Below are 26,664 nucleotides of genomic sequence, written 5' to 3'. Positions count from 1 at the left end.
AGTGTCTTAAGAGAGCTGGATCCCAGTGAGATCAGGTTGCAGAAGCTCCTGAATTACATTTCCACACAACACTGCTTCTGTGGCCAAACCACACCTTTACTTTGAATTCAAGAAAAGGCAGAGTACATTTTCTTCAGAAATAGTATCATGGTTTAATCAGAATCCTGAATCAGGCACGAGGTAGATAAGAGCAATACTAAGACAAATGTTCTTTAAAAAAACCTAAATTAGAGAGTAAGCATTTGTATAAAATGCCACACACAAATTCCATGAATGGCAGATTGAATGTACAGATTGAGTTATTCACTTATGTACCAACTCCTTTTGTGAATGGGGGGCATTCCTGCGTGGCTTTGTAAAACACAACAAGACAGTGCAGGTTATACAAGGGCTGGGCTGAAAGCCTCAGGAATTTCTTTTAACTAATTTTTTTGAAAGGTTAACAGCTGGAAGAGTTCTTATGTGACACATCTTAAGCAGACTATGGGAAAGAAGTGTGTGTTATTTGTGACATTAATTACTAATCCGTGGTTGGTACAATGAGTCACTTATTGACCGGGGAAGAATCTAACCTATTTGGGAAATGAAACTTTCTGAATATTAACTACTGAGCACCTACACCCAAGAGATAGTGATAACTGGAATACAAAATGGTTTAGTCTAGAAATAAGATTAAAAGGCCCATTTTGACTACAGTAAGGAAAGGAATTTACTTTCATAATTTAGGAATGTTGGTTTTCAGTCATCTACCTTCCTCTCTACAGAGATTAAATACACAACATGTCCTTCCTGAGAAAATTTTTTCTTATCTTTCTAGAGTCTGTCCTACAGGTGGTAAAGAAGAAAAGTACAATCATGCAGGTTTGTGCTTCACGGTCAAAACTCAGTTTCTCTTCTCTACCCTCAACTACCTGCCTGGCAGGTGAAAGTAAGCAGCTTGCAAGAACTGAAAAAACAGCATGGGATTTCTGGGACTCTACAGTCTCACACTGAGAGAGAGAGAATGCCTGGAAGCTAGAGGGTTTATACTGTCTCTGCAGTTCATTCACAATAACACATGCACCCATTCTCAGTCTCTTAGTAAAAATTCTGCAACTGTTTGGATTTGCATATTCAATTTCTTGTATTCAAGGACCAGGTACGTGTATACTCTTAGAAAGAATATATTTTATTTTTTCCAGACTTCAGCACTGTTTAAAAAATGTTGATAGTGGAAAGAAGATTTCCTCAACATACTCATTTCAGGAGTATTAGAAACATTCTCCCTTTTGAGAAACAAATAATAATGAAAAAGGAGAGAATGGTCTCCCTGAGATGTTAGTAACCTAAACTATAATATGAGTGGTCCATAGGTAATAACTGGTTAGTAGTAGGAAAATGGTTTAATTAGTTATGCTCATTTCTGTGCCTGTCTTCATGTTTACGTGCAAAGATGAATCCTACTACTATGTAATTCTGTTATAGGACTATATCAAGTACTTATTCTTTTCACATATGAATTTATTTAACTCCCACAACAATCCTATAAGGTAGGTGCGGTTATTTTGAGAAATAATGTTTCTCATTTTAACAAATATGAAACACAGAGAAGGCTAAAGAATTTATTTAAGTTCATAAAGCTTGTTAAGTAGGTTCCAGAATCTGTCCCTTTAGACAATGGGCTGTGCTGTACACTGCTTCTTGAATGAAGCAAGATTTTTGGAAAAAAAGTCTCGCTGCCTGTAGTTGAAAATGGTAGAAGAGAAAAAGGAATATTCCAGGAACACCTGAATCAATTGAAGACTTCAAAAACAAGGTTGCCAAGAAGGAAGAGAGAAACAAGGGAAGAAATTCTAAAACAGGATCAATGGAGTCACTGTTTAAAGAAAAGAAAGAACTTATTCTCCTGGGAGGGTGTGAACTATTTATTCACCAATACCTGATGAGATATAGAAAACACACACACACGATAAACCAATGCAACATAAAAAAGAACTCCAGGCATACGATGTTTAAATTCTGAAATTCTGGTATCTTCTCGAATGCTTCCAATTTAACATCTAGCCTCAAGAAAGTGACAATGTTCTTTTAAGAGAAACAGCCATTATCAAGTGTATGATATTTGGGAGGAGGTGGGTACATGGTGGTGATGGCGAAATTTTAATTTAATTTTACACCTTTATTTATGGACATCTTTCTTTCAAACCCTGCTTTGACTTTCTGACGTTGAAAACTGAAAAGTAAATCCATGGTACCATTTTTTTTTGAAATGAATGAACAAGCTGGACCAAGAGAATGAAGAAGGAGATAAACCGAGACCACACAAATTTGCCCGTAATGAGGATATATTACATTTATAATGGACATAAACATCTTAAAAGCACATCGTCATTACCAACTACTATTTAGTGAGCATAATATATGTGATGTCCGGTTTCTTCCCTCAAGGTGCTTGTTGTCTAATGAAAAGAGTAAATAACGACATTTTGTGGCCATTTACATTACATAACCCTCATTAGGGTTTGGTCATATAATGACCACATGTGAGGTATATAATTTGCCAACTTTAGCAAAAGCTGGATTATGGGGATGAAAAAGGAGAAACAGAAAGACAGGTGGCTGATTAGATACCATATAACCATGTTACTGGGTCTTTCAGCCCAATAAGCTAAAGCACATATCATTTAAATCCTGATGAAAAGATATATTTTTAGAAAAAGGCTCTGTTTGAAAATGAAAAAAAAGCCATTTTATGACAGATTCATCTTAATTACAATTGGGAGAAACATTAAACCACTGGAAAATTTCTGATTCACACAACTACTAGTGAGATGTCTCATGCAGATTCTACATTACACCATCTATTCCATTTTGAATGGAAATGGTCATCACATCAAGAAAAATTACCATATATATTTATACCATTGCCAATAAAAATAGTAATGATTACATCGATATTGGCTGCTATGTCTTGAGTATGTGTCTACATTATTATCCACAACAGTGTAATACGAAGAGAATTATGACCACTGATATTTATTCAATTTAAACGAACATTATTTCTTTTTTTTCCATAGGTAAATTTCATATCAGACTTTGGCCTGTGATGTGTTTTCCCTACTTTTCTCTGTATCTCCATTTACAGTTTCTATCTCTTCTCTTTCCTGCCTTCACTCAGCCCCTCATCACATATCTCTTTTAAAACAGCCTCCACTCTGTTCTCCCTGCCAGCAATTTCTTAATTTATGCCAAAGCCTCCTATCAATTCATTCATCACATTGTATTAGAGTGATCTTTTGAAAAAAAAAAAAAAAGAAACCTTAAAAACAAAGAAACAGTTTGATTATGTTCTCCCAAGACACCCTGCGCATCAACGCACGTACTTTTCACTTTTTTGTGCATGTGCTCTGCTCTTTCCCAATTCTGTACCTAGAGGGCACCTTTCTCTTTTGCTTGCCAGGCAAACTCCTCCTCGTTCTTGAAGACCTGGCTCAAAAATCACCTCCCCTGTGAAGCATTCCCTGACCCTCCCATGTTGAACAATGCTTGCCTCCTGATTCACCTAGGTTTATTTGGTTAGAATAGAGAAGTAGAGGCAACTTCAGATTTATGCATACATATGTTTTTAAAAGTAAGGTAGTAGTACTTTAAAAAACACATGTAAGTATAATAATAACTAATAAATATATTAGCTAGCTACAGGCATACCTCATTTTATTGCACTTCACAGATACTGCATTTTTTTAACAAACTGAAGGTTTGCGGCAACCCGGAGTTGAGCAAGTCTTATCGGCACCATTTTTCCAACAGCTTTTGCTCACGTCATGTCTCTGTGTCACATTTTGGTAATTCTCAAAGTATTTCAAACCTTTTCATCATTATTATATTTGTTATGTGATCGGTGATCTTTGCTGTTACTAGTGAAAAAGATTATGACTCACTGAAGGCTCAAGGCGTGGGTTAGCATTTTTTAGCAATGAATTATTTGTTTGTTTTTTGGCCATGCCGTATGGCTTGCGAGATCTTAGCTCCCCGACCAGGGATCGAACCTGGGCCACAGCAGTGAAAGCATGAAAGTGCCAAGCCCTAACCACTGGATCACCAGGGAATTCCCAGGAATGAAGTATTTTTTAATAAAGGTATGTACATTTTTTTAGACATAATGCTATTGCACACTTAACAGACTGCAGTGTAGCGTAAACATAACTTTTATATGTATTGGGAAACCAAAAAATTTGCATGACTAGCTTTATTGTAATAGTCGCTTTACTGAAGTGGTCTGGAACCAGACCTGCAAAATCTCTGAGGTATGCTTGTAATATAAATATTGATATATTACAGTAATATATCTAAATAATATATTAATGAAATTAATATCCTTTAAAAAGTAATTAGTTTAACAGACTATTTCTTGCTGCTTCACAGTTTTAAAAACTGTCCTTAGCTTCTGACATACCCAATCAAGTTTGCATGTGGAGATGTCACTTGTAGATTATCTGTAGATTGCCAGTGCTCCCCAAATGTTTGCTAATGACTGTTATTAAAGAACCTAAAGTATTATATTCCTGGTGAGAGTAGTAAGCCTGCATTCTTAGCCTAATCAACATCCCCATAAAATTCTAAAGCTTTCTGCTTTTAACATATGTGGAGCACTAAGGAAAAAAGCACCCTACTGTATAAACTATTTTATTAGAGATCACTGAATATATCTGTGCACCTCTGACAGGAACCAGGAGCATAAGTTTCTACCTAGAGAGTGGCCCTGTTGCCTTGGGGAGTTTCCTAGATCAATGAAGGCCTGTCATTGTTGGTTGTCACGGAGCAGACATTCCCTCTCTCCCTAACACAACCTGATTTTCCTTGGGTAGCAAAAAAAATGCTTACCTGCAATGTGATTGGTCTGTGGGTAGGTATCTGATCCAGTTCTGGGAGTAAGTGAAAAGTAAGTGAAAGTCTGAAGAAAGCTTTTGGAAAAGACCGTCTTCCCTGATCAAAAAGGCAGTGAAACCCTTTTTGGCCCTGGCTCCCTTACTCACTGCTTAGACCACTGTTGTATGAGGATGTAATGCCTGAAGATGCAGCAGTCATCTTGAGACCACGAGGGAAAACGTCATTCACTGAGGAGGGGAGAATGGAATTTTCCTAATAAATGGTTATAGGACTCAAGATGACACCACTGAGCAACTGCACTAATTGCAGAATTATTTATCTCCAGACTTCTTAGGTCAGATTTAAAAATTACTATTCTTCAAGATATAACTGATTGAATATTCAGAACCTGTAGCCAAATGCATGTTGACACAAATGAATCCAGAAAAAAACCTGAGGTTCCAGTTTTGGTGATTACTAATAATAAAACTAAAGAAAGGAAAATGAAGCAGAATTGCCTGGGCCAGGAGAAGCTAATGAGTGACATTTTGGCCATGTTATGTTTCTGCTGCCCAAGGGACACCAGGTGGCGACGTGAAGGGAAAAGCGGGATTGAGGGTCTGATGCTCAGAGGGGACCCTGGGCCGAGCTGACGACGGGGAGGTCTCTGCACAGACGTGAGACTTCAAGTGGTGGACCTGGGTGAGATCTGTGAAAGGGCTGAGGTGGGAACATTCAGGATGCTTTCTTAGTAGGGAAGAGGATCAGGAAGGGCCAGCAAAGGTGATCACCAGAGACACTCAGAAGAGAGGAGACAGAGAGCTCAATCATGTTCTGTTAAGAGGCGAGGAGGGAAAGAGAAATCCTTTGGGAGAACAACTTGGCATTATCAGAGTTTGAAGTGTGCATGCTCATTAAAACAGCAATGAAATACCACTACGCACTTACTAGAAGGGCCAAGATCTAACACACTGACAACACCAAATGCTGATGAGGATGTGCAGCCAGAGGAACTCTCACTCACTGTTGAGGGTGGTGATAGTACAAAATAGTACAGCCACTCTGGAAGACAGTTCGGGAGTTTCTTATAAAACTGAACATAAAAAAAGAAAAAAAAATGTGCATACTCTTTACCTTTTGTCTTGGTAATGCCCTTTCTTGAAACTTATCCTACAGAAATATTAGTATTTGGGTGAAAAGATATAAGCCCAGGATGTTCACTGTAGCCCCAAAAGAGAAACTCCCCAAAGGTCCATCCCAGGAGACTAGGTAAAACTATTACGTATATTCGCACCATGAAGGTAAGAGAAAGAATAAACAGGCTATATGTTAGATACGGAAAACTGTGTAAGATAAATTAAATGGACAAAAGTAAACAAAAAACCCCACACAAAAATAACGTGTATGGACACTGTGTTCTACATGTTTGCACACACACACGCTTGCATATAAATAGAAAAAGATGAAAGTTCATTCACCGAACTGTTAATAGTGTTTTTTTCTGAGAGGAAAGATTATTGAGAAGTTTCTCTTATCATTTTTTTTTTACCTATCTGGAATGTTTGAATTTTCAAATAATTTTAGCAATCAAAAAAGAATGCAGATTTTAAAAAATTGATTAAACAAAGATGAGAGTTTGAGAGAAAGGACTGAATCATGTATACAAATGCTACAAAGGGAAGGAAATACTGGAGAAAAAACTGGAGAAAATGTCTGCAGAAAATTTGGTGAACTGTATTGTACAAATTGTTCAGTTTCTCTCCAGAAATTATCTCCTTATATCAAATTTCTAAAAATAAAATTACAGAGCAAATGGATGCTATAATTATTGGATATTTAAAGCAATTTATGAATATATTTTTCTTAAATATAATAGAACAATACTTGTGAACTATAATCAGTATTAAGAAAATTTGATTCCTTTAAAAATAGGAGTATATAAACCACCAACGAAAAAAGAAACCTAATGGAAAATACAATTTGGATTATACTATAGGTATGGTAGCAGCAACATGGCATTTAAATGTGGTATTTCAGTCCCATGTCCTAAAATCAAGGAATCATTTTAGAAATAAAAATAGAATAATAGGTATAAAGAAAAGACAAAGATTATATATATATATTAATTAATTAATTTATTTATTTTTGGCTGCGTTGGGTATTTGTTGCTGCGTGTGGGCTTTCTCTAGTTGCGGTGAGCGGGGGCTACCCTTCGTTGCGGTGCACAGGCTTCTCATTGCAGTGGCTTCTCTTGTTGCGGAGCACGGGCTCTAGGTGCACGGGCTTCAGCACTTGTGGCATGCAGGTTCAGTAGTTGTGGCTCATGGGCTTAGTTGCTCCTTGGTGTGTGGGATCTTCCCGGACCAGGGCTTGAACCCGTGTCCCCTGCATTGGCAGGCGGATTCTTATCCACTGCGCCACCAGGGACGTCCCCAAAGATTATATTTTGATTTACTATAACATTATTAAAGAAAGTTCAAACCTGAAGATGCTTTTCTCACCTCAATGGATTGTTTACTCAATATTGTCAAAATCCTAAATGTTGTGCTACATTTTTAACCTCAACATGCCAGTAAAAGCCATGATGATGGTGGCCAATTTGTGTTCGGGTACAAAAGGAACATGTGAGTCTCTTTTTTTCCTGGATGGTAACACTTTTAAATTCACAATGGGGCTTCCCTGGTGGCGCAGTGTTTAAGAATCCGCCTGCCAATGCAGGGGACACAGGTTCAATCCCTGCTCCAGGAAGATCCCACATGCCGCAGAGCAACTAAGCCCGTGCACCACAACTACTGAGCCCGCATGCCTAGAGTCTGTGCTCTGCAACAAGAGAAACCATCGCACTGAGAAACACACGCACCGCAAGAGTAGCCCCCACTCGCCGCAACTAGAGATAGCCCGCGCGCGGCAATGAAGACCCAACGCAGCCAAAAATAAATAAATTAATTAATTAAGAAAAAAATAAGTTCACAATGGACTATTTTGGCTTTTTTTTTTTTTTTTTTTTACTACCTTTGTATGTAAGAACCAGTAAGAACTAGAGTGGTCAGATAGAATAAGTAGTTTTACATGATATATATAATCCTGGAAAGGCTTCAGAAAATGAATTTTAATCTATTAAATTTTAGTTTCGATTGCAGAGGCTACTTTTGAAAAACCTTGCCATAAGCCCATCTGCAAAGTACTTGATTGTTTATCTATTTTACACATTAGTTTTTTTTAACTTAGTTTTTTTAACTTGCAGTTTTTTTACAGTTTTTTTAACTTACAGTTTTTTAACTTACAAAGTTTTTTTTAAACTTACACATTTTTTTAGAACACAAAGTCTAGTTTTTACTATAATTCATTAAAAATTTTCCTCAATTTAAGTTATTACTGATAGATTAGTTGTTTAACATTAAAAGTGGTTGTGCCTAGAACCACCATCTTTGAGCTCTAGCCCACTCAGACAACACCCAACCAACCAAATATTTGACAGTCATGCATCTGAGTAAAAGCAGTGAAATCTTCTTTTTTCAGAATATCATTTAAATATAAACACAGGATTTAGCAATGAAAGTGTTTAATAAAACAAGTTTTGTTCCTGACGCTGAAATTTCAAAATGGATGCAGATACAGGCTGTAGTGACACCTTTCAGGAAAGCCAATGTTTGGGGGGAAGCATCCCTTTCTCAGTCTCACTCAGTACCCACACCCAAGCCAGCCTCCCTCTACCTCCTCTACTCAGAAACCTCTTATTTCATCTCTCTCTCTCTCTCTCTCTCTCACACACACACACACACACACACACACACACACACATACTACAATCACAGAGCAATACCACATGTCTGTGTCTTGCTACCTTAAATGCTACAGCTAATATTACAATGTTATTATTATTTTTTAAATATATATATATATTTTTAAAGTTTTATTTATTTATTTATTTATTTATTTATTTTGGCTGTGTTGGGTCTTCGTTTCTGTGCGAGGGCTCTCTCTAGTTGCGGCAAGCGGGGGCCACTCTTCATCGCAGTGTGCGGGCCTCTCACTGTCGCGGCCTCTCTTGTTGCGGAGCGCAGGCTCAGTAGTTGTGGCTCACGGGCCCAGTTGCTCCGCGGCATGTGGGATCTTCCCAGACCAGGGCTCGAACCCGTGTCCCCTGCATTGGCAGGCAGATTCTCAACCACTGCGCCACCAGGGAAGCCCAATGTTATTATTTTTAAAATAGATGGCAAACCCATGGAGACACTATCATATGATAGCTACTATATTAGAGGCAAATCAAAGATACACAGAAGAAGTGCCTAACTTTATCCTAGAGAGTCAGGCCGACTTCTGGGAGGAAGTGGCATTTGCCCTGAGCCTTGAAGACTGAGTAGGAGTTTGTTAGGCTGAAAAGGGGAAAGGCAGTGTAAGCAGAAAGAAGATCTAATGGCCTGGAGGTACAAAATCTAATGGCATATCCCTTCAAGCAAGAGGAAGGAGGTCTGGAGTGGCAAGAGCATGGGTGTGTGTGGGTGGGTTTCAGGTGGGTGGGAGAGAGGGGATGGAAAGAAAGGTGAGGAACAGACTGCTGCATCCCACAGCTCAGAGTCCAGAGACTTTTTAACCTGTGGGCAATGGGGAGTCAGCGGCAATTTCTACTTCTTCATCTCCCCAAGCCAGCTGGTTTCCCACGGTTGGTCCATGCTACAAGGCCCCTCCCACAGCTCCTTTCAATAAGCCAGTCTTGTCTTTCCAGGAAAAAGAAAATCTGCTTTTCTGACGAACTGTAGTCCTCATCTTTCATCCACTCTGGAAAAATGGGATTTTATAGTCCAGTAAAGACATTTTCATGAGTATATATGAAGACCCTCATTTCTGGAACTGATTTCATATTCTTCATAGGAACTTTTTCCATTCTTTAGAAAGTTTTAGTTGCAATTTTTCTCATCTGCTTTTTCTAAACTAGTAAAAGCTAGTTTTCTGGAACTAGGTTACAGACCGACTTTGGCCCATTTAACAAGGTCAGACTGTTTATTCTTGACAGAATTCTTTCCCACTGTAAAAAGGTACTTTTAAATGCCACATTCCAAGAGCAGTGCCAGTAAGCTACTGAAGCATATTTTCCCACAAGAACTGATACCATGTGCGGTCCCCACCTCACTGAAATCATCCAGCGTTACATAAGGTGCAGATAGCCGCAGCGTCACCGTGGAATCCATCAACAGTGTTCAGAAAACATGTCCGTACATTTCAAAGCATCGTGACCTTTAAAAAGTAATTTATCAAAATAAAAATAGTAAAGAAGAAAGGGAAGGATAGCTTTAGAAATTAAAAAAAAAAAAAAATTGTTAAATGGCTGAAGAGAAATCTTGTAACTTTATGTTAGTACCCAAACCTAGAAGTAGTAGAGATTTTTCTCCTTTATTTTGGGGTTTTTATGGTTGAGTTGTTAAATTTACAGACCAACTTTTAGATGCTGCCAGCCTTCAAAATAAATATAAAAGCAGTGCTAAAGTAAATTTTCCTACACTTTCCCCTTCCTTCTTTTGGATGTTTCCCTGAGATCTGAAGGTAGATTATTCCTCCAAAGGCAACTGTAAAGTTTAACATTCAAATTTATGAGGGACTTAAAAATCATAAGTATCCTTACAGATGTTGGGTGCCACAATGTTACTCACCCTGTGTTTCAATCCCTAGAGAAAAGGAAAACAGAAAGTGGTAGCAGCAAGAGGAATCGTTCAGCAGCCCAAAGAGCATCATTGAGAAACAAATTTGAAATATTAGCAATAAAGTCAGTACAATGTGAAAGAAAATCCAGCATGACAAAGCAATCGTATAAAAGTCTGAGCTGAACTTTCGGAGAGACCTATACAGATTAAGAGAAACACGTACCTAATCTTCTCAAGAACCCAAGTGGACTAAATAAAATGACTAAAAGAAACAATAATGCAGACATTTTCAACCTTTTCCTGTGACACTACGGTTCCTTCAAAGATCCCCAAAGGTCTTGATTTTTAATTTAAACATACCATATAGAAAATGTAAGTGCGCAAGTTGGGGAGGTGCAGGAAGGCTTGTCATCTCAAATAAGTAGGGATGAAGAACAATAATTATCTGAAGGTTAGTACTGGCTGCCCAGACAGATATTCAAAGTGTAACTGTTACTCCCTCAGAGCTCCAGTTACTATCAGGGAGTGATGCTGTGGGCAACTGGGAAGATTTAGCTGAAAGCTGAATCTAAAACAAACAAACAAACAAACGCATCTTTAGATGCTTATCAATGATGATGCAATGACCCCCAGCAGCAACATGGAAAAAGCAGAGTTGGAAATTCATTCATTTGTGAAAGTAGGGAGTTGTGAAAGAACTTAGAGTAGTGAGAAATCTGATTGTGTTAGATGATAAGGAATATGCCTTTACGTGTATGGGGGTGATTTCTGGGTGGGAGTGACAGGACGGAGGGGCAGGTTGGGGCTACACTGCAAAACCCCCTCTGCATGCCGTGCTACAGAGTTGGAATTCATTCTTTAGGCACTGGAGAATCATGAGGATTCATTTCATTCATGCACCATGTATTTGTCAAGTGCCTACCATGTGCCAGAAAGGCACCGTGGGAAACACTAAAGTAGTACAACATTGGAGTTGCGCGAATAAAAATGGCTATGGCCAACGTAACAGAATTTCAATGACACATCTCAACTCAGGAACTTGCACTAGGAGACTAGCAAAGCCCAAGCAAAATGAAGATACTGCCACCTTTCCCTTCCGTACAAGGAAGTAAGCAGTGACACCTGTAAAACCCAAGAAGCGCACACATCCCAATAATTAAAGAGGATGTAAAAATCCAAGTTATAGAGACGTTGTTTCATATTCAATTCCGAGGACTGTGTCTCATACTCCATTGAATGGACCTAACGGGACACGAGTTAAGGAAATTTAGGGGAGATGGAATTATCTCATTAAACACAGTTTGACAGACTAGTCCCTGACCAAGCACAGAAGGCATATTCCCATAAGAATGTTAAGTGGAAGGGGCAACAAAATTTTTTCCATCTTCTGCATCTCTGAGAAACCCTTTGGCTGCAAAACTTCTATAAAGCATTTGGTCTCGTCAACCTTAAGACAATGGTTGGTCTTTACACTCAAACTTGGCCTCAAGCTTCTGAAATGTGAATGGCATCACACAGGGTGTCTGTAGGATGGAATGTAAACAACCAGGTGACAACCAGACCCTGTCTATATCATACCTTGATAGGACATTAGCTGGCTGAACAGATGTATGGAGGAAGAAAAGAACATCCTGTCCTTGCTCTGAGTAAAACATCCTCCAGGTGGTAACAATACAGTTAAACTGTTTTTGTCCAGAACTGATTCGCAACAGTGACAACTTAGGAAGGAGCTAGAATTAGGTGAGTCAAATGAATGACTATCTTTTATAAACAAGGAAAACAGTCGTTTGATGAACGTCACAAGTATACTCGGAGCAATTAAATACCCACCCGCGCGCGCGCGCACACACACACACACACACACACACACACACGTGCACACCTACAGCAGCATCCTGTACTGCATGGAATACATTCTCTTTCTACCTGGAAGCAATGCGCACAGTGGTCAACAGCATTTGCCTTTACTGCAGAGGCAGAGCCAACCTATCAGATGGCAACTCAAAATGTGTTTTACTGCCACTGAGAATGCGTAACGGAGAATCTGGATGGGTTTTCATGTTTGTCTTGGCTCTGGCATTTTCCACGTACCCAGTCCTGGGAATCCTAAAGAAAACGTGTCCTGTTCCCAGCCCTGTGCACTGCCCCATTGTGCTCTACTTCCCTCACTGGTGAAAGTGAAAACGAAACCGGCACAAACACTCCATTGTTAACTATGAAATATGTACTGGCAACTGGAAGTTTTCACAAAACAGACCTGGTTGTGTCATGGCAAGGAGAGGTCGAGTGGGAAGGGAGTTACAGGAGCCTTTTCGGCTTCTGAGGTGTGTCCTGCACTTTCACTGAGGTGCTGAGGCGACAGGGCTTTGGGTTTTTTCCATTATACTCGGTTCATGCTCTTGGTCTGATTTACTCAGTACTCACTGGCAGCCTTTGCAGGCTTCTGTGGGAGCAACTCGGCTGCCCAAGCCGGGGCACAAACCCTGCCAGGTCCCCATAGTAAATACAACACGCACGAAGAGGAAACAAGCATAAACAATTTATTTTCTCCTGTAAAAGATGACATTGTTCTCTGATCTCTGGTCCTGCTTCACTTTGTCAACTTGGTGGTGCCAACTGGGTGCTGTAAAATGAACTATTCCAAACAGAAACAGAGAAAATAAGCACAGACTGCATGATGTGCACATCCGTGGGGCCCGCATCCAGGCAGGTTCTGAGCGTAGGGGGCTGGTGACCTCTGTGAGCATCTCACATCCCGGTGTGGGTGAGCAGGGAGGGCTTCCCTGACCCCCAGCCCACGAGGGCTTCGGAGTCACAGGGCCTCATAGAACTCTGTCCCTTTCCTTTATTGCACTTATCTCTGTTTCTAACTATGTATTTCTTTGTGTGACTGTTTGATCAAGATCTGTTTCCCCACTGTGATTATGAGCTCCATGAGAGCAGAGACCTTGTCCGCTTCTATTCACCATGGTCCCTCAGGTTCATTGACAGTGCTTGGCTCATGGAAGTGATCAGTATTTGTTGACTGAATGCCACAACTCCATTTCATTAATTTTCTACCCCAGGATTATCAAAAAGTTTCTGAATCCACAAGGTTTCTTTAATGTTTACTAAACGCTACCAATGCTGGCATTAGAAGAGGAAACCATCTATTGCCAGAGGCATAAGGAGAGGATGTAAGCAATTTGTTTTTTTGTGATTCTTGTGGTATTAAATAAATGAGTGATCTTAAATAAGGCAATTTGGGGAATCTTATCAGTTCCATATAAAAAAATCCCTGAGTGAACTTTTATAATTTGTAGAGCTGTCAAAAGTCTTCCCATGTTCACTATTTACTTGTTATCTTTTGATTATTTCTACAGAGTGGAAAATGTTTTCATATGAAGACATATGTCTTTTTAATAGGAAAGACAGTATGGAAAAAGAGAACTTTGGCAAAGGAGAATGTAATTCACTTAGTGAGAATTTTACTAAGTCACTGAAAAGACGGGAGAATATTCTCACTCTTCCATTATGGTACAAAGTGGATTTTTTCTCCAAACTGTGTGTTAGGCACAGGCATTTGGAGGAAAAATGCTAATTCTCTCCTTTGTCTAATGATTGTATAAAGGCCCTCCAAAAAAACACTGAAAAGTCACTGTAATACTGTTCACTGCAGAACAGAAATTGGTTTACGGCAGGCCGATCCTGGACTTCATCCCGGCATGTGAAGTTACTGAGGCCCCAAAAGGAATGACCTCATTTTAAGGTGCAGCCTCCTCTCTATCCACAGGTGGCTTCACGGGGGCTGTCCTGGGGAGTGACTGGTTCTAACTGCACAGGCGTTGGCAATTACATCTGGATATAAAAACGTCAACCCCGGCACTGCTCTGAACGGCCCCCAAAGTGGTCTCATGTCATACAGTGAGCATAGCACGATGCGTGTGCTGTCGTGAACAGGCACTTGGATGATTTTAAGGGAGCGGATACACACAGGAGTGAATCAAGAGAACACTTCATTTTTCCTAAGCAATGATACATTTAGGAGAGGTTCCAGTATTCGCAACTGTGGCAAAAGAAGTTTTATTCTGAGGTCTACATAAATAATAAGTTAACCAGGAGGTACAAGTTCATGCCTCAGTGTTCTCCACTGTGTCAAAATATGACATGAGCTAGTTGTTTTTTAATTACAATTTTAACAAGACTTAAAATATGTTTCAAAAAATGGACTGTTGAACATTTGTGGAATCTCTGCATACCCTTTGTAGAACCCAAGAGGTCTACAGAACCTAGTTTGATACCCTCTAAAGTACTGGATCCCACTGTGGGGAGAAGAGGAAGGGAAAGGGGATGATGGGCGAGAGCCAGAATATAAACATTAGTACTCTCCAAGCCATTTATAATCTATTTGGTGAATTCAGACTTAACCTGGTTACAAACTGCTCGTCTGAGTCTCAGTTTCCCCACTTTCAAAATGAGATGGTTGATAAGGAGTTCCCAAACCACCAAATCCAATGGCAACAGTATCACCCTACATGCTGTATGGGTCAGTTCAGGAAAAAAAAAACCCAGGGATTTTTCATCATAAACAGAGAAGTCAAGACCTGCTCCCTCCCTGAGCTGCTGTTCATAGGGCTTCATGATGATCAGAGTCATCGTCGGGCTGCTGGTGATGGGCCAGGCTCTGCTTCTACGACTCTCCCTGTCAGATGCGGGTGTGCGATTGGGTATGACCCAACCTGCCCGCTCAGAGGTTGGTCTCTACTTCCCTTTCATATTGACAGACAAAAATGAGTTGCACTACACACTGCATCCAACACGGGAACTTCTTAGAAATGTTGACTTGAGAATGACTCTCAATACAATTTTAGTTAGTTGTATAGTCATTCTACTGAATAAGCATACAGATGCAGACCTCAGAGATATCATGGGTTGGGTACCAGACCACACAAATAAAGCGAATATGGCAATAAAGCGAGTCCCATGAATTTTTTGGTTTCCAGTGCCTATAAAAGTTGTGTTTACACTATACTATAGTCTATTAAGTATGCAATAGCATTAGGTCTTAAAAAATGTACATGCCTTACTTAAATAATACTTTATTGCTAAAAAATGTTGCCTTCAGCAGCACATAATCTTTTTGAAATAGTAACATCAAAGATCTCTAATCACAGATCACCACAATAAATATAATAATGAAAAAGTTTGAAATACTGCCAGAATTACCAAAATGTGACACAGAGACATTAAATGAGCAAATGCTGTTGGAAAATGGCGCCGTGATGCAGGGTTGCCACAAAACATCAATTTGTAAAAAATGCAGTGTCTGCTAAATGCAATAAAATGGTGCGCAATAAAACGAGGTATGCCTGTATTCTTGAAATGCATCTGCCATAAAGATTTATATAATCACATCGGTCATGTTCGTACATGTCACTTATGTGCAATGGAAAGAAGCTCCCTCTAACCTGTTCTCTGGTTTTCCACAAATGTAGTTATTTCAATACAGGTCACAGAAGTTGATTTTCAGGGTTTCACAGAAACTCTTCTGATAAGTAGAACCCATGCCAGGCATTGAGTAACAGGCCCCACTTCCCTTCACATCCCCAGCTCCTCCCTGCAGGACAAGGGGCCTCACGCAGTGCTTACGGCCACCCCAGTCTGTGTGTCCCCGTTCTGCCCGATGTCTGCAAACTGCTGCCCCTTATGCATGGGGTGAGGACACAGGTGGCCCAACCTGCTGTTAGGAGGAAGGACTGAGAAGAGCCCGTGCAGTTCCCATTTAGTCAGGGAATTCCAATGCCCTGAGTGCGGCTGGGTGTCAGGCACCCTGGATTCTGTGCCCCATCAAGGGAGGCAAGGCAGGAGCAGGGCCAGCACAGGCTCCTCTAAAGCATGAAACCCAGGCCAGGGGCCCGTCCTGCCTGGGTCTAAGGCATTCACTGTAGCCATCCACATCTTGATTCCACACCCTTGAGAGAAATAGGTATAAACAACCCTTCCTCTCCACGGGTACATGTGCACTCTGACTGTATACTGAGCAGCAAGAGCTCAATACTCCCTAAGGGCACCTGAAGGTCACGCAAGAGGCACCCAGTTAAGGGCACTTAGCCCTCCCTTAGCAGATGAAGACAAGCCGAGTCGTTTGGCCCTATGTTATACCAACTACAGCCACAACTAGAGTCCGGACTTATGATGACTGTCCTAAATTAATTTCTACCCCAAAGGCCAACTCTTTCAAGGAGCTTACAGCCTGATAAATAAAACCCCGACATAATTACAAACAAGATAGAAAGCAGTATTATGAAAGACATTAATAAGACGTTACTCTGGAAACAATGAGGGAGGACGGGGGGATTAATTTCTGCAGGGGGTACCGGAACGGGACATTTGAGTCAGGCTTTGGAAGGTAAGTATTATATTATTAGCATTTCTCCTGGCTGCAAAATGTCAGTTTCGAATCAGTTAACTTGTAAATTTCTTTAACATTCCACAAATCAAGTTGATTCCCAGTTCCTGTATGACATAACCCACTAAAAAATGTGTATTTCCAGGAAGTGGAGTGTAGTCTTTTTCTCTTCAAGAAATACAAAAAATAAATACCAGTTCAGTCTGAAAAAACGGATTCCAGGCCTTTATGTGTCACTGTGTGTACATAAACCAATGTATCACTATAGAAATGGATTCTTCCTTAAAAAGAAAAATAAACAGTGGGAAAAAATTTTAATGCGGTACCCTACAGGAATCATATTCTTTATTATTGACATTAAGTTCCAACTATGACTCTTTCAAATAAAGTCTGAATTTGTTCCAGTGTCTTTCCCAGTTGCTAATATTTTTTACTTTATGTCACATAAGAAATACAGAGTATGCAATACAAACTAGATACTGAAAAATCAGGTATTTACGACTGCCTTTCCCCTTTTCTGTATGAAATCATTTGTCTCCATTTTCCTGTCTGAACATATCAACTTTCAGCAAGAATGGAATGTTAATTGGTGTTACGCACAAGCTGGGCTATCATTCCTCAAATTTAATAAGAAAAAAAAAACAAACCCAACTGGGTTTCCTGTTTTTATTTATGGTTTTCAGTGCCCAGTTGGGGGGGATCAAAATACAGTGTCTCAGTTATGGCTCATCCTTCCCTCAATTAATGTACCGAAGGAGACTGGTTCCTTCCATCTGCTCCCCTGATGACTGCCCGGATCGCAAAGCCTATTCAAGCTTCTCCCCAGGGCCCTGAAACAACATACGAAACTACTTCCTAGGGAAGCTGCAGCCTACCTCACCCTTCCCACTGGGGAAACACACAGACTCAGCCCTTTCTGCTGTGATTATATAAGAACACAAGGGCTTACTTGACCCAGCCCAAATCGGAGACTTATCCTTTAAACACCATCTTGTGTCCTGTCTTCTCAAAAGCGACGGTGTATGTTGGGCAAAGAGGAAACAAGAATGATTTATCTTTCAACAATAGTGACACATTCTAAGGAATCCTCTGTAAAAATTCTGATGCCCTAGGTAAAGTATGTAATGTTGGGAAGGTATGTGATCTTACACATCCAGGTTCTAGTATCCGTATTTCCAGGGTGAGGAAGCAGAACACTTTTGCAAATTGAATGTTTTTCTAAGGCAAGTTATCTCTCTTAGAGAATTTCCAACTCCCCTCCTGAATTTCTACTTCTCAGCTGAGGCATTACTGGAATTTGGGGAAACAATTCTTTGTTGCGCAGAATATTAGCCTCCTTGTGGCCACTACCATCCCCCAAGTTGTTATGATGACCAAAGATGCCGTCACACATTTCTCAACAATGTGTCCCCCTCCCCCCAGGGCAGTGTTGCCCTTAACTGAGAACCACTTTGAGGCTAAAGATGGACTATATGTAGAAAATGGCATACTGACCCAAGAAGATTCTTATAATGCTTTGAGGGCAATGTTTGTAGTCTTCATGGAATCAAAGGGATTCTCCATATCAACCTCCTGCCCCAAATAAGTAGCACAAGCAAAGGAACATTACTTGGCTTTAAAAAAACAAAAATCTATGCGTGAATTCACTGCATGGAAAACAGGTCCTTCAAAGACAAGGGATATTAATGCCTGCTTCCAGGCTTCTCTTTGTATATTTTGGGTGCACAATTTCATGAAAATTCATCTCAGAAACAATGAACTATAAGGAGAAATAGAAGGTAACCAGAGCCAGTAGCAAGTATGGTTTTGTGTCTGAATGAGACAAAAAACAGAATAACTGTCATTCTTTGCCAAAATAGAGCCTTTGGGTTTACTCTTTGTATTTTGGCTTGGATGAAGCCTTCACCTGGCAGGGTGGTGCTACTTGTTCACGGATCATCCAAGTTCACTGTATATTTCATTTCTTCACAGTCCACGCACCACAGCTTCACAGGAGTGCTTTCACACACCTGTGCAGGTATCTGGCTGTTTCTCAAACTAGGATGCTGCAGACAGGTCAACATTCCTGCTGCTCTCTCCTCCCTGACCTTGAGCTATGTTTCCCTAGACACTGTATAAGCAGCTCTGAAAACAGTGGTTATGGCAAAAAGCCATATGGCAAAACCATTTGGAAACTTGTAACTGATTCCTTTCTAGTGGCTAAGAAGCAACCGTCTATTTCTGCAATGGGTTCTGTCCACAACAAGCGCAGCCCGGATATGTCTGTAGTTGTAAGCATAACACTTTCCTCCTACTGCCTGCTATATAAAAAGTGCAAAGACATTCTGTCCACCAACTGACCACGGGCAGTAATAACATCAGGGGCCTGGAATGGGGGCAGTTTGTCATTCAAAAGTAGAAAACTAAGTTTAATGAAAGAACAGCACTTTCTCACTCACCACTGAGGTAAGAGCCATCTGAAAACTGTAGATGCGGGCAAGGCCGAAGTCAGCCAGTTTTATTTGTCCACTGCTGGTCACCAGAATGTTCTGTGGTTTTAGATCACGATGTACCACTCGGTGAGAATGAAGAAAGTCCAGACCTCGGAGAAGCTGAAACATCATATCCTAAATAAAACCAAAAAAGAAAATCAATCAATGGTCAAAACAGAAATTTAACATGCTGAATCCTCAGCACTTAGAAAAGTGCTTGGCATACAGAAAGCATTTCATAAATATTTGCTGAATGAATGAATTTGTTTCCCCCTACTGCTCCACTCTCCCATTTTCAAGATCACTACAAAAAATTTCACTCTTGACCTGTATTTCATTAATCAAAGGATGATTTAAAAATAGTTTCAGATGGCATAGGAAATATTCTGGAAGGATATACCCCAAACTGGTGTCCATGGTTAATGTTGGGGAGAGGAAGTAGTTGGTGACAGAGGGACACTTTTTACTTCATATACTTTTATATGATTTAATACATGATTCCAACAATTAAAATCCAGTAAACAATGATAACATCAATGGTAGTTCTTCTTATTATTATAGCACCTATTACTTAGCAGTCACTATGTGTCAAGCATTGCTCTAAACACCTTCTCTTTAGTAACACACTTAGTCCACACCACAACACTGAGGTAAACAATATCATTGACCCATTTTACAGGTCAAGAAACTGATACACAGTAACTGTATGTAATTAGCCCAAAGTAACACTACTAGCAAAAGACAGAGTCTTGATTCGAACCAGAGTCCAGGAAAACTGGATTCAAATCCCCAATGCACTCCTTCATTAGATCAATGATTGAATGAGCATGGAAAACCGGGTAAGCCATTTAACCTCGCCAAGTCTCAGTTTTCAGGTCTGTAAAAATAGGAAAACCTACTCCATAGGATCACTGTTTGTAAAGCACTGACAGTAGTCAGCATTCAATAAATGGTAGCACTTAACTGCTGACAGTATCAGCTAGCATGGAGGAGGGGGGCATTCAGAAAATAAACCAATGTCACATCTTCTTCTAATTTTACAGCTGATAAAATCAGATACAAAATTTAAAACTCGGAAACTGTCTGAAAGTGGGAATTTAAGATAGTGACCATGATATGGCTCTCTGAAATCTGGGGTTAATAAGACTGACCTACCCCCCCCCCCAAATATTGTGAGAATGGTGTGTAAAGGGAGGATGGAACGATTTTGTTCATATAAAGGTTAGAGAAATGATTAGGCAGCATCAGGGGCTTCAGAGCTGGCAGGGGCTGTGAGGACACTGTTCATCAGCTGGACTGTATTTGGTTATTGGTTTACAGTATTGGTATTTCCTTCAGGGAGTTCTGTCTTTATATCCCGGCTTATTCAAAACCAAAGCCTTAGTTTTCCACCTATAAAAAGGAGAAAACAGGGGCTTCCCTGGTGGCGCAGTGGTTGAGAATCTGCCTGCCAATGCAAGGGACATGGATTCGAGCCCTGGTCTGGGAGGATCCCACATGCCGTGGAGCGACTAGGCCCGTGAGCCACAATTACTGAGCCTGCGCGTCTGGAGCCTGTGCTCCGCAACAAGAGAGGCCGCGATAGTGAGAGGCCTGCGCACCGCGATGAAGAGTGGCCCCCGCTTGCCGCAACTAGAGAAAGCCCTCGCACAGAAACGAGACCCAACACAGCCATAAATAAATAAATAAATAAAAATTTAAAAAAAAAGAAAAAAAAAAGCCTTACCCTGTTTGTTTAAAAAAAAAAAAAAGGAGAAAACTGTGCTTACTTTTCATAATACGAGATTTAAATGAAGTAATGCACGTAAAGAAGTAGTTTCTGGCACACGGTTAGCATTCAACAAATGATAATCATTGAACTGTCCCGTTTCCTGAGGGAGACAGAGTAACAAACAACTAGAAGAAAATGTGGCCAGTGCCGCAAGGTCAGTGAACAAAGCACTAAGCAAGTGTGCAATGACACAGGTGTACTGGAATTCTTTTTGAGCTCCACCTAAATGGATCTGATGAACTGGCTGGGGTTACCTTCTAAGTTTCCAAAGATGAAAACTCTGGAGAAGACTGCACTGTTGAGGGACAGACAGTCCTTCAAGACTTAAGAACCACTGAGAGTAAAACAACTTGGAATGAATAAACAAGAGTGTGAAAATGAAGCACAAAATGTTAACGAAAGTAATCTGCTGCTGCAGCAAATAAGTCTTTATTGGAAACACGTGCACATGACTTGTAAGCAGTGGATTTTAAACAGCATGACTAACCTAAACTAATGTCATGCTGGCTTGTCATCTTTAGCTTCTTATACACTAAGCACCAACCATTTAAAACAGTACAAAGAATAAATGTGCTTGGTTCCTGTTTCATTGTTTAAACAGTTTAAGCAGCCAATTAGTAGAATAAATATGTAAAAATTTGAACCAACTAATTATACTAATAAGGCCCATCTTAATTTATGAAAAGCCTGAACTACTGAGTTTAAATACATATGTATTGCTTTTATTTGTGTATTTATACAGCACATATTACATTTTTCTTAATTATAAAATTGGTACATGCTTAATGCATATAGAAGCTTTTTAAAAAATTTATTAAAAATCCAGGGGAAGAACAAAAATCATGCAAAATCCCACCACTCAGAGAAGAGAGAAAACTTTACTGTTAACTTTTATCTTTCACGTCTTTTAAACAGATACTGCTATATTTGGAGGTATAAATATATTATATCTCTATATAATATATAAATATTATAAACAATATATATCACATACAATATAATATTAATATATAAATATAACATATATTTATAAATAAAAATTGTTATTATTCTGTACACATTTTACAGTTGTTTTAAAAACATTTAACAATTCATTATGAATATTTTGCCACTTCAACAAAATTCTTCTAAAATATAACTTTTTTATACAATATGATTTTTAATGGCTGCATAGTTTTCCTTCCTATGTCATAATCATTATTATTTGGTTTTAGTTGTGTTATTTTGGTACATATACTAAGAGTTTAGTTCTCCTCTGTTTAAAGGCCAGTGTAGATGAAAATGACTTCTTAACATCATATAAAAGCACAGTTTAGGCAGTGAGAACACATATATTGGCACTAACATTGATTCTATGTAAATGATACCTATGGATGTATAAAAAGTTGGTTCTAGGGGCTTCCCTGGTGGCGCAGTGGTTGAGAATCTGCCTGCCAATGCAGGTGACACGGGTTCGAGCCCTGGTCTGGGAAGATCCCACATGCCGCGGAGCAACTAGGCCTGTGAGCCACAACTACTGAGCCTGCGCGTCTGGAGCCTGTGCTCCACGACAAGAGAGGCCGCGATAGTGAGAGGCCTGCGCACCGCGATGAAGAGTGGCCCCCACTCGCCGCAACTAGAGAAAGCCCTCGCACAGAAACGAAGATCCAACACAGCCAAAATTAAAAAAAAAAAAAAAAAAAGTTGGTTCTACATAAGAATTACCACTCTTTAGATTTTATTAGGCTACTTAAAAATTTTTTTGGTTAGCAAACTGGGTTTTCTTTGAAACCTGTAATATCCAGCTACAATTAGAGTTTTGAACTAGTGAGACTTGAGTTAACGATTTTTAAAAAAATTGCCAAAAATCTCATTTGCTTCAGTAATTCCATTGCAAGGTAGGTTGATGAGCATTATGGGCTTGTAATAAGTATGATTTGGGGACCCACCCCAATCTTTCATCGGAACACCTAATCTTTCATCAGAATACCTAATCTGAAAAGGGAAATATATTCACCTATGTTAGGAACTCTGGTCCTAACAAATAGAATGAGAACTCTGGTCCCATTTCCTGAGCATTATATGAATGAATCAACTGTAACACTAAACAAGGCAAGAAAAAAAACACCTTTCCTTCAGAATCGCAAGCAGTTCTTCGATCAAAGACATTTCAAAGGATTCTCTACTTAAGCTTATCATCTGTTCTATCTCAATTTATAGTATCGTGAGACATACTTTTAAATTAGCTCCTCAAGATTTTAATCTAAATTAATCCGTTTTACACAAGACTCAAATATTTCACAGTAATCCTAGCGATGCGATGCAATGAAACTACGGATACTGCCAATTAAGTTAAACATAGGTTTAAAACCTTTTAATGTTACAATGTACAATTCTGGTATAAAATGTCTAGTCACACTCATGATAAACAGTCACTGGAGGCCCTCAATCTGTATCTTTCTGAAACATGTGACATGGGAGCATGTTTCAACAGGACACCATCATGGAATGAAGTCTGACTCCCAGTGACTTTAGATGGGGTTTTATCCTTGGCAACTCCCCTAAAAAGACTCTGGACTTCAGTCTGAACACCAGAAGTCTTCAAAGCCTTGTAACAACAATTAGTTTCTCTTAGGTGTTCTAGAGTAGTAATCCTCTTACTTCTTTGAAAACAAAATAAACACGCAAACTGAAAATCTACCTCAAGCTTTTCTAATGGGAAAAAGTTTTATCACTGGGTCTTTTTTTCCAACTACACAAAAGGTATGATTCGTTTCAGAAGCTACTGAAGGGCTTCCCTGGTGGCGCAGTGGTTAAGAATCCAACTGCCAATGAAGGCACACAGGTTTGAGCCCTGGTCCGGGAAGATACCACATGCCGCGGAGCAGCTAGGCCCGTGCGCCATGACTACTGAGCCTGCGTGCTACAGCTGCTGAGGCCAACGCGCCTAGAGCCCGTGTTCCGCAGCTGGAGAGGCCGCCGCAGTGAGAAGCCTGCACACCGCAGCGAGGAGTCCCGGCTTGCGGTAGGTGGAGAGAGCCTGTGCACAGGAGTGAAGACCCAATGCAGCCAAAAATAAATAAATAAGATAAATAGATATTGAAAACACCAACTTATTCCATACAGTAAATTACAAAGCTGACAGCTCTCAATAGACAATTCTGTATTTTTGGATGCATCTACCTAAATCTAAGTGATGTATTCACATCCTCAAGGTTTTAGCAACAAAAGTATACATCAGTAGCTTATCTACTTAAAAATTAAAAATAAGACATATACAACTTGTACAAGGATAATCATTTTTTTCTCCTTACAATGTGTAAATCACAGTCTTTTCAAATTTTTTATCCAAGTTTTGACAGAAGTGTCTTCATAATGATTTGTTGTTTCTTATGAAGATCTCCTACCCAGTTTGCTTCTTATGAAGGATGTTAAAGGAATCTCACAGATCAACACAACAAAGGTTTTTTTTTACACTAAACTGGTAACATGTTGACTTAAGGTAGGGATTATAATGACAGGAATAGAAGTAACAGATCATGTGATGATAAAGTCATAAAGCAGAGGACTACTGACAATAATGAGGGCCAGTCCTGGGATCTCTTTGTTTTTCCTTTTTTGCTGATTACTAATATATCTTTGAAAATTTTAACTGTGGTAAGATACACATAAAATTTCCCATCTTAACCATTTTTAAGTGTACAGTTCAGTAGTAAGTACATTCACACTCTTATACAACCAATCTTCAGAACTTTTTCTATCTTGCAAAACTGAAACTCTATTCTACACCCACTAAATAGCTCTTCACTTCTCCCTTCCTCCCAGACCTGGTAACCACCCTTCTATTTTCTGTTTCTGTGAATTTGGCCACTCCAGATACCTCATATGAGTGGAATCATAATGTATTCGCTTTTTTGTGACTGGCTTATTTAATTTAGCATAATGTCCTCAAAGTTTATCCATGCTGTAGCATGTGTCAAAATTTCCTTCCTTTTTAAAGCTGACTAATATTCCATTGTGTGGATATACTACATTTTGCTTGTCCATTCATCTGCTGATGGACCCTTGGGCTGTTTTGGCTATTGTGAAGAATCCGCTATGCACATAGGTGTATAAATACAAGTATCTCTTTGTGACCCTGCTTTCATTTCTTTCGGATGTATATGCCTAGAAGTAGAATTGCTGAATCTAGTCCCAGGATCTTTTAAAAATCACAGTTCTCCTGTAAAATGTGCTACAATATTACTACATAAGCAATGAAGTAGTGAATAACAAAGCCTAGTCCTGGGTAGTCAATCAGGTGGGTTCATTCATGCCCTGGAGATTTCACTCACTCCTTCCACTTTTGCGCTCAAGGAGAATCTGCCTGAAGTTACCACATCAAGCTTATTGTACCGTCCACACCGTACTCTACTTCAAAACTTGACAGTGGGCTTCTTCACACTTTCACTGATCAATTCACAATGTTAACAATGGTTCGCAAAGACTGCATTATAAACAGGATCCCCCTACTTCTCACTCTGGTCCTTAGGAGTACCCAGAGAATGCTTCATCCCGAATCACACAGGGCAAAACAAATTCTGACAAAGCAAGAGGAGGGTTAAAGCAGGTTCCTTAAAGCTTCGGATTACCTGCAAAGTAGTAATTGGTAAATTGAAAGTAAGTAATAAATGGGAGGACCTGGAGATGAGTCACAAGCCACAAGCCACATGGCAGCTTTGTTCCAAAGGGAGGGGAGGGGAGATCTAGCTGAGGAAGGCAACACACGGCCTTGGGGCTCTTCAGCAGAAACAAAGGCAAGGCCTTTCCCTCACTGCAAGTGTTGGCTTTCTACTTCTACCGCTTCTATGCAACTGGATGAAAGCATAATAAAAGTGGTTTCCTATATAAATTTTATTAACAAAATACGTATTCTGAAGAGAGAATGAAAAGGAGCCATGTATCGTTCATTCCTGGAAGTGATGATAACGCCGAGTAAGTAAAGGATAAAATCACCACTGATTTTCACCAAGCCTGGAAATATTGTTGGTGTTTGAGGGAAAATGCAATGGCTAAAAAAGAAAGAAGGAATCATTACCTCATCATGACGGCTATTATTAACCCACAGTGGAAAAGTCATTGGGAACTGAAACTACAAATAACGATGTTAATTATAACTTCTTCAGAGCAAGATGTAAAAATCAACATCGCATAAACAAGAAAATACAAAGTATAAGTGACTAGGTTGTTGGCTAATGCCCCAAATGGTTTTTGTTCTAGACACATTGTTTTGTGATCCTTTTAAAATTATTTAACCATATACTGTGGATATTTCTCCATTTTAACACATACTCTTTATAATAAAATTCTTTTTAACAGTATGTTTTTTAATGGCTGCATCTGGACAAAATACCTTCATGTCTTTCCCCATTCTCCTTCTCAATTCCCTCTTTTGAGAATTTTCCTCTCACTCTGTACTTCCCTCCTCTCCACACGAGGTAATGTATTAGAGAAGTTGGTTTTCCACAGAGTGGAGCATATTATAATTTGCCTACTGTAGCAGACATTGTTGGTTGCCAGCTATGAAGG

The 26,664-nt window shown here is 39.6% G+C and overlaps 1 protein-coding gene across 6 annotated transcripts in view; it reads right to left on the bottom strand.

Moving 5' to 3' along the window:
* CDK6 (cyclin dependent kinase 6) overlaps nt 1–26,664 on the bottom strand; it is a 233,821-nt gene that overhangs the window by 104,843 nt on the left and 102,314 nt on the right. For all 6 annotated transcript variants that reach the window (XM_082398549.1, XM_082398551.1, XM_082398552.1 and 3 more), the window contains one exon: nt 19,314–19,481. In XM_082398549.1, coding sequence (XP_082254675.1) covers nt 19,314–19,481 — 168 coding nt within the window. The remainder of the gene's footprint in view (nt 1–19,313; nt 19,482–26,664) is intronic.

Source organism: Balaenoptera borealis (genome assembly GCF_965194805.1).
Source record: "Balaenoptera borealis genome assembly, chromosome: 7".
Lineage (NCBI taxonomy): Eukaryota > Metazoa > Chordata > Mammalia > Artiodactyla > Balaenopteridae > Balaenoptera > Balaenoptera borealis.
Note: the sequence above shows the minus strand (reverse complement) of the source record. Positions and strands in the feature narration are given on the sequence as shown.